Source organism: Chenopodium quinoa, unplaced genomic scaffold (assembly GCF_001683475.1).
Source record: "Chenopodium quinoa cultivar QQ74 unplaced genomic scaffold, ASM168347v1, whole genome shotgun sequence".
Classification (NCBI taxonomy): Eukaryota; Viridiplantae; Streptophyta; class Magnoliopsida; order Caryophyllales; family Amaranthaceae; genus Chenopodium; species Chenopodium quinoa.
Genome location: NW_018744118.1, coordinates 230,280 through 241,970, shown reverse-complemented (window position 1 = coordinate 241,970; position 11,691 = coordinate 230,280). Strand labels below are relative to the sequence as shown.

The following is an 11,691-nucleotide window of genomic DNA, read 5'->3' as shown; positions in this document are numbered from 1 at the left end:
ATCTCTCTAGAACATAGCTTTATCAGAATCAGAGGCGGCCATGGCCTTCGCAGCTTTTACCTCTTTGTTCTTCTCGTTGATGGGTTTGTGGAGACCATACACTCGCAGTATAGACTACACTTGGCCAAAAAAAAACAGACGTCAGTTACAGGCGGCTAGGAATTTAAATATGCAATATGTTAAGAATTTCCACCAAATATACCTCAGCAAGAAGAGCCAGGATGGTTTCTAAGTCAAGGGTGTCGACTCCCTTGACAGCTTCCCTCTCCTCGAGGGGGATGGCCCTTAGCATGGACTTGGCGAGTTGAACCAGGTCCGGCTCTTGAGGGGCATCTGCAAAGTAGACCCTGATTAATACGCGACATAAAAACAGAAAGCAAGCCGACTCATTTCAAAGGAGTCGGCTACTTGATGAAACTTGAGAGATTTGAACAAATTATACCTCTCGCCGCCTCCTTCTCTCTTGGAGGTCGGCTGCTCCCGGGGGCAGCCGCAGTTCTTCCCCCGCTTTGAGGAGTCCTTCCTTGCCGTTCGGCCGCATGTCTTCTGGCGTTGCCAGAATTCGACTCATCCCCAGTCATCTGTTTCCTGACCTTGGGATCCGGCTGGTTAGAGGAGGAAGGTCTGACTAAGTCGCTCTACAACACAAGTCATTGAGTTAGAAACAGGAGACAAATATAAAAAGAAATTGTGCTAAGTTAAAGTAGCTCACCCTAGGCGCCTGTTTGGCAGGCGACTCCTCAGTGGACCACTTGCCCAGAATGGCCGCGCGGTACTAAGCGATAGCTTTCTTGGAGGCCAAGATTTTTTCCATCGCTTTATCTGCAAAAGATGAATCAAATGGTTACACTGAATCAGCCAAGTCTTTCAAGACACTCTAACAGGTGGTCCACTACCTCTTGGCATCTCCCCACTAAGGCCGCAGGGGGCCAGATATGTCCCATTGTATAACCAGTTATACTTTGGGATGTAATTTTGAGGGATGAATTCCCTCACCCCAGTCTCGGGGTTTGCCTGTATACCAACTTTGAAGAGCCCTCGGTCTAGGATCTCTTCTCTTGCTTTTTGAGGAACAGGCGGGAGATCAGATCCGCCTGTTAGGTAAGGTGGATCCCTGTTCCACCTATTGAACTTCTTGTTCTGGACCCCTTGTCAGAATGGGAGACTATGTATAAGGTGTTCCTCCAATCCTTCCACTTGTTCTCTTTCCCCATGGTCATCATGTAGCCCTTGTGGCTAGTCAGCTGGAACCAGCCGGTCCCGCTTGTTTTTGGGGTCCGACTGAGATAGTTCATGTGAGTGAATGCTTCGAAGTTAGGCTCTACCTCATGCATCTCACAGCTGGCAACATAGCCTAAAATGTTGAACCAAGAGTTTGGGGCCAGTTGCCAGACCCCCAGCTGGTACCCGTCTAAAATCCTCTCTACAGCGGATGTAGAGGAAATCTCAAGCCAACCTTAATGGCCGCTTCATAGCAGCCAAAACACTTGTCCTGGTAGCTAGCCGCCTCTGGCCAGACTACGGTATCCTCGGCATTCGGCACTGTAAGAATGTAACCATGACCCATTACGTGGTCAGCCCTAAAACGACCAATCTTTTCAGACATGCCTTCCGCCTGCCTTTGGGAACGTGGGAATAGTAAGGGGCAAACATGTCTCTTTGGGTTGCAGCCGGCTCTGCCCAGCCCTCTCCCTTTTCTACTGAATGACCTTCTCTCGCCGCATGCAGCCGAGAGTGCTTCTCCTTAGAGTCGGCAGAGTACCGACTGGAGTAACTGGGCTCAGAGTCATTGCTCGAGCTCTCGGGCAAAGCAGCCGCCTTTCCGGATAGATCAATGATAGAAGGGTCATTCTGTACCTCCTCTCCTGATTCTGCCAAAATAGAATCACTCGGGGTGCTTGGGACGCCAGGCGGCACGTCCGAGATCTCGCTAACAGGCGCATAGAATGAGGAGCCGTCTGAATTTGTTGTCCTAAGAGTTCTCTTTGTTCTGGCCATGGTGTCCTGCACAGACACATAGATAGTCGAACTCGGGGCAGTTCGCAAAGGGTGGTCCAGCGTAGGGCAGTTGGCACTCCTAGTTCTAGATTCAGCCGTCCCCGGTGACCGACTGATCACTAACCTAGGTCGTGTCGTGTGCTTTTGGGCTACCATTTTTGAAAAAAAAAAACAGAAAAACAAACAAAGTGCAAAAGAAAACAGGCGGTTACCTTTGAGTAACGAAGTCTGAGAACTTTTGAAAAATCGAGCGGCTGAAAAAGCAGGCGGTCTGAAGGCAAGCGGCAATCGTCCAAAATGTCAGAGCAAAAGTCCAAAGTTCTGTCTGAAAATGTTTTCTAGAATGTCCAAATGATTTGGACATCCCCTAATTATAGGGGGGAATTTCAAGAGACAATAAAAATAAAAAATAAAATAAAATAAAATAAAAAAAAACGGGTAAAAAGCGTTAGCCAATCAGAGCGTGACACCTGGCACAGGCGCCACGTGGCATGCCACGTTACCCCTGTGAGGGACAAATGATTAGGGGATTTTCTCCCACCACGTGGACTAATGGAACTCTGCCACATGTCAACCACGTGGACCAACCTGAGCCCGCCACGTGTTACCTCGTGAGAGGTCCTAGGTGGACCAATCAGGCCACGACACGTGGCAGACAGATTGCCAACCAGGAAACCGGCCTCTAACGGCCCAAATTCCCAGGCAAAGCCCAGTCAGTCCTAGGTTTACTAAAACCTAGTACTATGCACGTTTTCCAACACTCTATAAAAGGGAGATGTTCCCCCTCGGGAACAAACAATTAATTCCATTCATAAATACATCGAGAGAAAGTCAAACACCTGACACCTCGAACTGAGCAATTACACATTGCAGATACTCTCTTGGAATCCAAGAGAGACCTTTTGCTTTCCATTCTTTACTCCTCAAACACGCTCTAACTTGATCGTCGGAGGCGGAACTCCACCCAACCGGAGTCTCCGTTGTTTTGCAGGTACAGGCGTCCAGAAACCAATCCCGGAATTGTAACTCTCCCGCAGGACATCAAAAAACCCCGAAACACCAACGATATTTGTTTTGGGAAAAGATATGATGTATCTTTTATCTATTTCTATCTTTTATGCTTTCTTACTTAGATGAGATTTGTAATTAGGAAATTAGATAGATTTTAGGTATATAATCAATATAGGATTATTTAGGCTTGGGGAGCAAGTAAAATATACTAATTGATGTGAGTTTCTAGGTTATCCTATATAAGAGGGTTTAGGATTACTAGAAAATTAATGATGGTTTTATTGAGGAAGAAAATCATCAAGAGGGTCATTGTCTAATGATGATTTATTGAGAAGGAAAATCATCAAGAGAGCTATTGTCTTATTTTGTAGGAACTTAATAAATTAATATTTTGTTTGAGGGGAGGAAATCCAACTTTCCTCATTAATATTGTCTCTTTTATTGTCGTGTTTTGCTATTTATATTATTTTGTGTTTGATGGTGAATTCCCAAATCGTTCCATTGCACATATCCATTATAACATAACAGATTGTGAAACTTTAGGAGGTGAGGTGAGTATGGGATTCTAAGGAGATGTAGTAGAATTATAACTCTTTAGGTATGAGATTTCATCATTAAAACCCCAACTAAAAAATTGATAGACTGGATTCTAACTTCATTCTAAAATATCCAACCATACGACTTATTTGTTTCTTTTTTTATTCCATTTCCAATATATGTACAGCACATACTCTTAAGTTTTAACTATTTGCATGAAAAATACTTGTCAAAATAGGTACTTGCCACTGAAGATGATATTCATTATTTGACTTAGTTCTAAACTGTAGTCAATATATCTGATGCACTTCAGGAACTTTTGAAAATTATAAAAGCAGAGAAATAATTGTGAAGATGAATTTGCGGTTGGATGAACTAGAATCTAATCAATCTAGGAGTGTGGAAGAGCCTGAAATGCATTACTACGGAGCAAGCAGAGGACAGTAATCTCTGAATAAGCACAAGCTTGTCCTCAGACTTCAGTTAGAGATCATCACATAAAATTGCACTCTGCAACACCTTGCGAAACAAAAGATGATGGAGTAATAGGGTAAAAGCTGTGAAATAACAGCTTCAAGCAACCAACTGCAAATACAAGCTTTGTTCGTCCACAAAATGTAGCAAAATTATATCACAAGCTTTAATCAACTAGCAGAAACAGATTTTTTTTTATTTTTTTTCATTACAATAGATGTCCTAAGGAGAATGCACATGTAACTCAACGAGATTAATACAGCTTGTATGTATGTAGTCCACTTCATTACAAAGACGTGGTCACTGGTAAAGATGGGAAAGGAATGTAGAATCACTAATACACAATCTGGGAGATTCTGCTCCAGTTCACAAGATAGAAAGATGGTTAGCAGTGAAGTTTGCTCGGGCTTCCAAAAATAAATGAAGGAATTGATAGAAATGGAGGCAGCGGCTAGGATGAGAAAGAGGAGAAAAATTACAAGTTCTTTTTGAGCTTCCCTGGCTTTTCCTTCAACTTTTCAATTTTTCCACTTACAACGCTACTTTGGTTACTGACTGACCCTTCTTCAGCACTGCACATTTGAGACTTCAGCCTGAAACCCAACTTCTTGGACACATTGCCCCAAGCACTTGAACTCTTACCTCGACCAAGTTTTTCAATTTCATTTCTCATGTTTGTGCACTCCTGCTCAAGCTCAGAAACCCGCATTCTCATGTTGTCCATTCCAACTTTCAATACCTGATTCTCTCTCACTGCGGTAGCCCAACCTCCTTCATTGGATCCAACAACGCCACTTCTCAACTGTCTGGAGCCTTCAAGATTCTCTGAAACCAAAAAGCAGCCAGCAATCGAATTTCTTAGCTGGAGCTGCTCAAAGAAGAGGACTTGTACTACTATTCTTAGAGGCAACCTCTCATTCTGGGCGGCATGGGTACAAGCTTCCAAGGATAATTTCTGACAATCCATTAGCCTACACAACTGTTCTCTCTCTGCTTCTGATAACCAAGGATGAGACTGCATATAACAAAATCATCATTAGACACATATGACTCAAGAAGATGGGGCTTGGTATATATTAATATAAACAAACTTACAAATACCTTGATAAGGAGACAGATCACAAGGGGAAAGAAAGAATGAATACAATAGGTAATTAGTCAGAATACAGGAAACGTTAAATATGGACTGTACTAAGAACATTACCTGATCTTCAACTTTCAACAGTCTCTTGGTTTTTTTTTTTTTTTTTTTTTTTTTGGGGTGAGGGGGGGGGGGGCAAAGGAGGATCAAAAGCCAATAAAGCTAGGGTACTAAAATTTTAAACAGCTAAGATAGCATACAAATTGATGATTCTTTGAGGCACTCCCTCTCACAAGGATTAGGAGGGTATGAGTAAATTTGTACAACACTGTGACTGCATTGGCCTTTGGCTATTAATACCAAGGCCAGAGGTGATCTATGAGTTTTGCCAAAGCTGAAAGAGGGAAAATGCTTTCTGAAAAGGGTACTTTGATTAATAATCAAAAGGTGAACCAGATTTCATGAGAAGATATGCAACAAAATAGATACAAAGTATGTGATAATTTAAAATTACCTTAAGATATATGTCAATAGCACGATAAAGGCCATCATCCAAGGGCCTTGCAAACTCCGGAACAGCTCCAGCAAGGGCTTGAAATTTAGGAAGTTTTAGATTAATATCAGGTGCCACCTCAGCAAGGTACCCATCAATCAATTTAGCAACCATTGTAATAGGGGTCAAAGAAGGTGAGCCTATCAATTGTCCATCATCAATGGAACAAGGGGAGGCATCCCCATTTGCCTGATCCATGATGAGGAAATGCTCAAGAATCCTCTGTACGCAATCCACATTATATAGAGTTTCCATTGAATAAGAAAAGTTAGGCATTAAAAGGTCTTCCAAATTGGCTTGATCAAGCTGCATTCCAACTCTCTTTTCCAAGGTTGATATGCAAGCTGAGTCTGCTCGAAGTATCATGGCAGTACGAAGGAGGCCAAAAAGGAACTTGGTTGAGACAAGCCCCTTCTGCATGGGAAGCAATTGGTCAATCTCTTCAACGAATAACCTCTGGTCTTCTTCAGACGGTGGACTTGACATAGATGGCGGCCCAAGACGGGAGCTGGAATCACCTTGCCGCCGGTTCAGTCCAGGTAGATATCTTTTAGCATAATAAGCAATGGAGCCAGAAATAATCTCTGATTTGATGCCCCGAGATTCCATGACTGATATCAGCCTCTTGTAAAGAGGGAAGCTCAAAGTTGATGCGTCATCATACCACCAATCCGAGCTTGAATTTTTAGGTCTAGCACCTGTGCTAATGCCATTCCACAGAACACTGCCACCAGGACTTTGCATTGGGCCACCACGCTCCACAACAGGCCAGCCAAATAGATTGGGGTCAGTGCTTGCCTTGACAGCCAATGCTTCAGTACATCTCTTTGTAATGTTGAGTTGATCAGCAAAGGAAAGTATGTCATCGCAAGTTTGGAGAGCTCTCAAAGACTCTTTCCAACTTTTAAGGACCACTTGAGTTAAGAATGTTTCTGTTTGAAAAATCAGATTACCTTCTCCATACTCTTCAGTCATTTCAAGATGTTCAGCAGCACAGCGCAAGTATACAACATTTGAGGATGTAAGTTCAAGTTTCACTCCATAACAGAACTTTGCAACAAGTTCAAACATTTTAGCTCCACCAGGCAGATCACTTAAGCTTATAACAGAACCCTCTTCTCCTTCAACAGCTTCAGCAATTAATCTTTCCATGACACCACTCCGTGAGAGTAAAGGAAACTGTAGCAGAATAGTTGTGAAATTATGTCAAGGGACTCATGGCACAAAAAAATAAAATAAATTTTGGAATTTTTTTTTCAACAGCAATTCATAACAATCCATCCAAAACTACGTAAAATACATTACAAATGTAATCGCAACCCATCAAAATCTCATATCCCACCTGGGCCATTCATATTTAACAATTCCAAATCATCACAAGAAATTCCAAAAAAAAGATAATAAATAAGGACATGAAGCAAAAACAGCAACATTAGGTGCATAAGTTTTATCTTAAAGTTCACTACCAAGAATGCTATAAAATAACATGGAAATCCTTACATCAATGCTCATATAGCCTAGTCCAAGCCACATATGATGCATCTAGCATAATTGCATTATCAGCATAAACTAGATTATGCAAGTGTCAAAAGCAAAACTAGAAATTCATCTTTCCTTTTAATATTCTGAACATTAATGCATAACAGATATTTGGTTCTGCGATAATCATGTGATTTCTTGGTACGCTATTCAAAACTGTTAGCTCATCTAAATATATTGGTATATTTGCTAGGCAAGAAAAAAGAAGAAGGTGTTACAACCTAAAACTGTGGACATAAAAAAAAAGATCATTAACAATATTTCAAGCGTAGAAGCAAATTTTCCCACAAATTGATAAATGAAAAATCTTGAACTTAGATGGTTTCCAACAAAATCACAATGGACAGACTAATATTTTTAAACAATAATGGTTTTGCCACCTTCCTCGTATATTTATGCCAACTATATAGCAAGAGAAATGACATTTGATCCCAAAGCTTGAATTTATCCAGAACTTCATTTTAACCTACTCATATCTGATCCTTATTCGATAAAGAAACTGAAGCTTGGTGCATATTGCAAAATTAAATTAGTTGTTTGCAGACAGTTCATGAGAAGTTTCTTAATAAGAGAAGAGATGAATGTGTATATAATTTAAATTGAATGTGCATATTTTTTCTACTAAATGTGCAAATTTGATATTTTGAGCTAATATTTTTTCTACTAAATATGCACATTCAATTTCTTGAGAAAAGGAATAGTGCACATTATGTTTACAATTTATGCACATCAAATTTTAGTCAAAAATTTTTGGCACAATATATAAAACTAAAAGTTTCATGTTGCACAAAGGCTAAATGAAAGAGAGGAAATAAACAAAATAATTTCCCAAATCAACTAGTATAAATTCCCAGCCAAGCTAGTGATAAGACCGTATACACTCATCTTGTTGTTGACTTCTTGTAACCAATTTGGTTACCTATATTATTGGTTTAGCCTGGATTTATGATTGGTAGATCTAAATTGACACGATTAAAAGTTGAATAAATACGGAGTATTTTTCAAGGCTGTACATAATGTCTTTGACATGGTAGAGCATACTGCATAGCTTGTCTTATTTTAATAAATTATAGTACATTTTGTATGAAAAAATAAGCAATTTAAATGCTTTAAGCAAGCTACAATGTATTGGTTGACACTTCCTCCACCCTTATTTATTGAAACTTCCTCCGCCCTTACATTCCAATGTATTGGTTGACACTTCCTCCACCCTTATATTTCGATAGAGATAGTAATAACAACATAAAGGTTCATTGAATTTATCTCGATCCTATAAATCGTCTTTTCTAACAAACCATCTTATTTCTGTGATCAAAACTTCTCAGAATATAATGGAGAGAACAGATTAAAGCTATTATACACTCAACAAAAACAAATTACAGTGAAACATCAGTGCAAATGTTTTTTACTGGAAAACAGAGATTTTCATCAATGGGAAGTTGATTTAAATTAAATGGATGATTGCCAAAAGAAAAGGAAGAAAAGAGGTACAAATTACCTTGTGGAGATGGAATGACATTTCTCCAACTTCAACGACAATATCACTTGGAAGACCAGTTGTGCAGAACCTGTAAATAATTAAGAGCAATTTTCCAAAGTGTAAAATCAGAAAACAAACTTGATATATAAAAGGAGACTTATGCGAGAACCAATGGCGGATGCTGCTCATAAAATTATGCAAACAATAACAAGTTTCTTGAGTAGTGGATATAAGTTCATAAGTTAGCTAAGGCTCTGTGAGGCATATAGAAGAGTTTTATATGTCAACCACGATGGAGTAATTTTGAGAGCAATGGAGCACATGATTAACAACAATTCCAAAACATTGGTAAGAATGAAATTTCTCAAGTCAAATATGACAGTTTGGTTTAAAGTTGAAACAGTCACTTTTAGTCTTTTACTCATTAACCTCTCTCTCAGTTCATAAACAACTAATCCATTATCATTTTCTGCTACATTTTTTTTGTTTGATCTCATACATTTAGCTTATTTCTTCCCATTTACCATAAATAACATGTATTCCACCACCACAACTAATGAGCCATCTAAGACCAACAGTCTTTGTTACTCGGGACGTGGATATCAGTGCCAAATGGAGAGCTATCTACAGATTAGGACACAGGACACAGCATTTGTCAAACTTAAGCCCTACTTAACAAGAAGCTTACATATAATTTCACAAAGACTGGATTGTTAGCTAGTTTCTTATCTCAATCCCCACAAGCCTGAGAGTCCGAAATAGATACATTAAGCAAAATAAAAGTTGAGATGACATAGTTTAGAATTCAGCACCATGATGAAGTCTTCTTAAACAAAGTATGCACTAAAATAAGGCCAGTAACAAGCAATAAGCCCAAGTTCTAACAAGAAGGCTGATATAGAGAGAAACAATTAGATTCCTCTCATCTATCAGTCTACCTATTTTTCTGTTACAATTCTCTAAATCTTTCCTTTAGGAAAAAAATGCTAGAAACATAGATAGATACGCAACATCGCCAAAATAGAACGAACAAACTGGCAACATTCATCACAAATCCTGACTAAATTACTTTAGCTTGAAAAAAAGTGTCATATACAAACATTTTATGATAATGCCTTATTCATTCCATCTTGCCCTAGTCTTAGTAGCGAGTATCGAGCACATATACTTGAGGTAAAATGACCAGTCTGAGTAACACTAATCCTAATGTTCCTAACCCGAAGAGGCCGCTGATTCGGGATTATAACAGCAATAACATCAAAGCATTAAATAATATAGAATGAAACAGAAATCAAAGATGAGAGAAACCATTACCATGCCTGCCCTTTTCTCTGAAATGCATCACTCTTAGATCCCAACTTCACACAAGCCATTTTTTCCACAATGCAGTCCAAAAATCAAAGTGACAGTAACTCGCTCCCTTCTTCAGAGAACACAAATAAGCACCCTTCAAATCAAATTTACCAAAACCTAAAAATTTCAACACAAACTCAAATGTAGCCTCTTTACTGAGCAACTCTGCATCAAAATCAACCCTAAACCTCAACAAAATCACCCATTTTTAATGTAAATTCACCCTAAATTTGAGCAAATCAACGAGTAAAGAAGCAAAACCCAGTTCATTCCAATCACAAAACAAACTGCTTAAACAAGCAAAACCCAAATCTGTAACCAAAACTAACCTACCTTACCAAAACAACCCAGAAAAAATAAATTAAAAAAACACAGAAATTAGGTCAACCCCTCAAAGATTCTTCCTTCAAAATTGATTAAAACCAAAAAAACAAAAAACCCAACTCAGAAAAGAAGAGCAAGAGGCAGAAGAATCCAAAATTTGACCTTAATAAGGGGGATATTAATCATTACACTACACTGTACTAAAGTATAAAGGAAAGAAAGGGAACAAAGAGACAGCGTTTTGCTGTAACTTTTTATGGCTTCTAATGACAAATTAAATATGATTTACAAAGGGTAATAATTGTAGCAATAAGGAAAGGGACCCCTAAAGCTGAGAAATAAAAAAAACTTGAACATGCGTATTAATGGCAGCTTGGAAAAACTTACCAAATAACTTACAAAAAATATAGTGTAACCTCCCTTTTTGGGTGAGCATGTGGGGGTTTTTGCCTTCATGAGTACTCATGTTTTTCTTGAAATTTGCTGCTTAGATTCTTTTTACTAGGCGTTTCAAATTTTATTTTACTGCGGCAGTAGTTTTTACTAGTAGGATGATTTGTTTTTAGATAACTGACTCGGTTGATACTAAATTAATCTCCAACCCATTTTTTTAATTGAAATTAGTGGTGCTCTCAAATTGATGTTTTATAAGAATTATTTATAAAACATAATTCAGAGATAACAAATATGGTAAGAACATTAATTCATAAACAAAGATGGTAAGAACGTTAATTCATTTTTTTATTGGTATTGTGTTCAAACCTTGTGATAAACATTTTTATTGCCATTAAAAAATATTTATAATACTTGATGATGATGTGGTATACATCTAATACATATGAGGGTGCCACGTGACACATATTCTGTTTTAGGAACGCTTTTTAATATAGAAAAGTATAGATACTTTATGAGTGATTTTCATGAAAATTTAAAAAAAAAATCAAAATTCCATAATTACACTACTTTTTTAATTCCATAATTACACTACTTTTTTTATAAAAATTCCCTACATACCATCCACGTCATATATTCTATTTAAAAATGATTTTATTTTTGGGATAGGAACAAAACCGCTAATTGAATTAGCAGTTTTACCTTACATAACCGCTATTTCAATTAGCGGTTTATCTTTTATGTAAGATAAAATTGCTAATTTAATTAGCGGTTTTGCTCTAAGAAAAATATATTTAAAGAGGTTGGATGACTTAGACGGCATGTAGGGAATTTTGATAAAAAGTAGATTAATTGAGGAATTTTTAGTTCTTTTAGCCATACCCATGAAAATCGCTCATACTTTATGGAGTAATTGTTTTATTTTGTAAAATAACTAGGTTAGCTCTC

At 38.2% G+C, this 11,691-nt stretch overlaps 1 protein-coding gene across 1 annotated transcript; it reads right to left on the bottom strand.

The window, feature by feature from the left end:
• Positions 1–4,084: 4,084 nt before the first annotated feature.
• LOC110692620 (BTB/POZ domain-containing protein At1g30440-like) lies at positions 4,085–10,771 on the bottom strand. The gene is made up of 4 exons (XM_021869648.1): positions 9,988–10,771; positions 8,692–8,761; positions 5,616–6,833; positions 4,085–5,035 (listed from the first exon to the last, which is right to left on the bottom strand). Exons 1-4 carry the CDS (start codon positions 10,044–10,046, stop codon positions 4,496–4,498), a joined length of 1,887 nt encoding a protein of 628 aa, XP_021725340.1. The 5' UTR covers positions 10,047–10,771; the 3' UTR covers positions 4,085–4,495.
• Between the last annotated feature and the right edge of the window lie 920 nt (positions 10,772–11,691).